Source organism: Poecilia latipinna, unplaced genomic scaffold (assembly GCF_001443285.1).
Source record: "Poecilia latipinna isolate Pla-1442-1.1 unplaced genomic scaffold, P_latipinna-1.0 Scaffold5881, whole genome shotgun sequence".
Taxonomy (NCBI): Eukaryota; Metazoa; Chordata; class Actinopteri; order Cyprinodontiformes; family Poeciliidae; genus Poecilia; species Poecilia latipinna.
The window spans coordinates 4,911-8,179 of record NW_015118497.1 but is presented as its reverse complement, the minus strand read 5'-3'; the positions used below and the strand labels follow the sequence as shown (position 1 = coordinate 8,179).

Here is a 3,269-nt window from a genome sequence, read left to right as displayed (position 1 = left end):
GCCAGTTTTACTGCTTGGTATTTAAAACTGTGTCAGTTCATCAATTTTGCATGAACTCCTCCTCAAAAGGAGGAGCTGGAGTCATGTGATGTTTTGCTCGAGTTTTGGCACCAAAAGTCACACAACATTTAATCATCTATAACATCTTTAAAAAACAAATATATAATTAACAAAAAAGGCATTAAGTAGTACAACAAAAAATATATATATCTTGATTCATTTATAGCTCCTATTCAGCTCTGCTGTAAAATTAAGGCTTGCTGAATAACTATTATCTTTAAAATAAAATATAAAGACATTGCAATGTTTTAAAGAAAATGTTTGACAAATAAATTAAAACAGTAAATTTAATGAGATTGCTATGGTTACAGTTTTCTTTTAATTGACTTTTTGATTGCTCCCGTCTTTGATATTAAAGCAGTTTTTGTCAACAATTGTTTTGGAGCATCTACTGAAGTTTTTTGAAACACAAAATGTTTGTTGAAATTTTTCAGCATCAAGAGCAAAAAGATAAAAACCAGCTGCTTCAATCTAGTTTTACTGCTTTCACGTATATTTCTATGTTTTCCTTTTTGGTATGGAAAATATTATGGAAGGGCTTAAATTTCAAACTATAAAATGTAAGTAATGATTGATCTGAAGACATATCAATCTCCTGACTACCAGTAGTTCATTTTTGTCCTCTGTAGAGGACATTTCTAAACTTGAATATCTCCCACCTTCTACATTCTACTGAATTAATTCCTTTTGGTATCTGGAGAGGACATTTAGGGCTTTTCAATGATACCACATGTGAAGGGGTGGGACTTTGTACGTAACTTTTTCTAATTCATAAAAATGGAGTTCATCAGTAACAACACATTTTATGGGAAGAGACCAAGTAAGTGCATAAAACTTTTTATTACCTTACAAAGAATGTGGGATTTTAAAAAAATGGTGATTGGACAATATTTTTTTTCCTGGTAGTCAGAAGGATAAGACCTGAGGTCTAACAGATTAATGTTTATTGCTGCTGGAGGTTTTTGTGCAGCTGCTCAACCAACTTCAGTCACTGTGTCTCTCGAGCGCAGTAATAAACAGCTGAATCTTCAGTCTTCAGACTGTTCATCTGCAGATACACCTGCTGCTTGTTGTTGTCTCTGGAGATGGTAAAGCGGCCTCGGACTGATGAAGAGTACCACTGGCTGGTACCACTGCGCCAACTTATGCCAGCAACCCACTCCAGTCCTTTCCCAGGAGCCTGTCTGATCCAGTGCATTGCATAATCTGGGAATGTGAATCCTGAAGCGGTACAGGTCAGGGTGTGGGATTCTCCTGGTCTTTTAGTCACTGGTTCAGATTCTGTTAGAGTCTGAGCATGGCTTCCTATTATAAAAATTAAAGACGTAATTAATATGTTAGTAAGATAAAATAAAATATGTTCAAATAAATTCAGGGTAAATCATCACCTGTCCAAAAGACAGTTAAAAACAGCAGCACTGTCCTGTAGTCCATCATGTTAACCTCAGTGTCTCTGTTCTCTGCTGAGCTTTACATTAACTCCTCCTCACAGGAAGAAACGAGGCACTGAGAGAAATTTGAATATATGGGGAATAAAGTATTAATCTAGCATCAACATTTGTATAATTGACAAAAAATCCAGCTGAACAAGTCTTGCTTGTGTGAATACAGAAAATTCATCAAGTTTATTTATTTATTTCTGACAGACTAAAGATCTTAACTGGTATCATTTTTTTTATTCTGCTATTATTGATGCTTATTCCCAAACTTTACAAAATTAATAAAAAGCCAGATTAAAACAAACATGCTGAATTAAATTACAGTGAGTAGCAATGTATTTAAAGTAAAAATTCATAATTGTTAAAATCTTAATATCAGTGATCTGAGGACCCCTGGTGGTGACTTCCTGAAATGCGTGGGGATATTTTTCAACTCTGAAAGTGTTTTGTGCCAGTGTTAATAAGGCAGTGTTATTAGGTTGCATGTTATGTCTGAACCATTTGGTTGTATGAGGAATTTAAATTTAATCAATGTAGCACATTTTGTCTCCCTTATCACTCAGATAGTGTCAATCTAGAAATGCTTTTGTTTTCTTTTATCAAATAGATCTTTATCAATCAGATCTGCTGATCTAGGAAAGAAAAATACTATATTTTGTAATTAAGAGCAATGTGTTTTCAGACGTTCTATTTAATCCCATTTGAATAAAAAGCAAGCGAGATGGAAGCATTTTAAATTTTCATTTTATTGGATCATAATAAACTTCAGGTCTGAAGTTTTTTAACATTCTGTGTTGGTTAATATTGTTTTAAACACACAGTGATTCATATAAAACATCACAATTATATTATGAACAAGAAGTTTCTTGTGGTCAAACATTTTAGTAATAATGGGAAGTATTTGTTGACATAATTTCTCTCACACACCTTACAAAAAACAAATTGATTTTTCCTGACATTGTTAGTTAAATATATAATTGTTGAACAGTCAGATATGATCAAAGATGATGTCTATTATGCTTATTATGTTTATTCTTCTATTTGCCTCAGAGTCAGATTGTTCACTGTTTCTGAGACAGAATCACATTTACAGTCTTACACAGGAAGAGATTGAAAAGCTCCATTCAGATAACTTTGAAGGCACTTGAGGTTTTTGTACAGCTGTTGAACCAACTTCAGTCACTGTGCCTCTCGAGCGCAGAAATAAACAGCAGAATCTTCAGTCTTCAGGCTGTTCATCTGCAGATACAGCTGCTGTTTGTTGTTGTCTCTGGAGATGGTGAACCGGCCTCGAACTGATTGAGAGTAATATATGTTGTGATCATTATAATGAGCAGCAAGCCATTCCAGCCCTTTTCCAGGAGCCTGTCTGATCCAGTCCATCTCATAGCTGTTGAATGTGAATCCTGAAGCTGTACATGTCAGCTTGTGGGATTCTCCTGGTCTTTTAACCACTGAATCAGATTCAGTCAGAGTCTGACCATCAACACCTGTGAGTAAGACAATCAGAAAACTGAGTTTCTCTTAGAGAAAAGATGCACAAAAATCTACTAAATGTTCCTTAAACCTTTTCTCACCCATAAAGCAAATCATTAGAAGGATCAGTCCTGATCTGTCATCCATCATGTTCAAATGTGTTTCTTGATCGTTGACAACTTAAACATTGTCACATTAATAAAGCTGGAAGCTACTGAAGTTTTGCATTAACTCCTCCTAACAGGGAGGGAGGAACTAAAACTTAATAGTTTAACATTTTTTCTAAGTTGACTT

The 3,269-nt window shown here is 34.6% G+C and overlaps 2 gene segments (V, D, J or C); both read right to left on the bottom strand.

Annotated features, from left to right (window-relative positions):
* Positions 1–1,048: 1,048 nt before the first annotated feature.
* On the bottom strand, positions 1,049–1,497 carry LOC106943763 (Ig heavy chain V region 6.96-like). The segment is given in 2 exon segments: positions 1,049–1,365; positions 1,449–1,497. Coding segments are annotated over 2 exon segments (366 nt in total).
* Positions 1,498–2,678: 1,181 nt separating this feature from the next.
* LOC106943762 (Ig heavy chain V region 914-like) lies at positions 2,679–3,125 on the bottom strand. The segment is given in 2 exon segments: positions 2,679–2,989; positions 3,077–3,125. Coding segments are annotated over 2 exon segments (360 nt in total).
* Between the last annotated feature and the right edge of the window lie 144 nt (positions 3,126–3,269).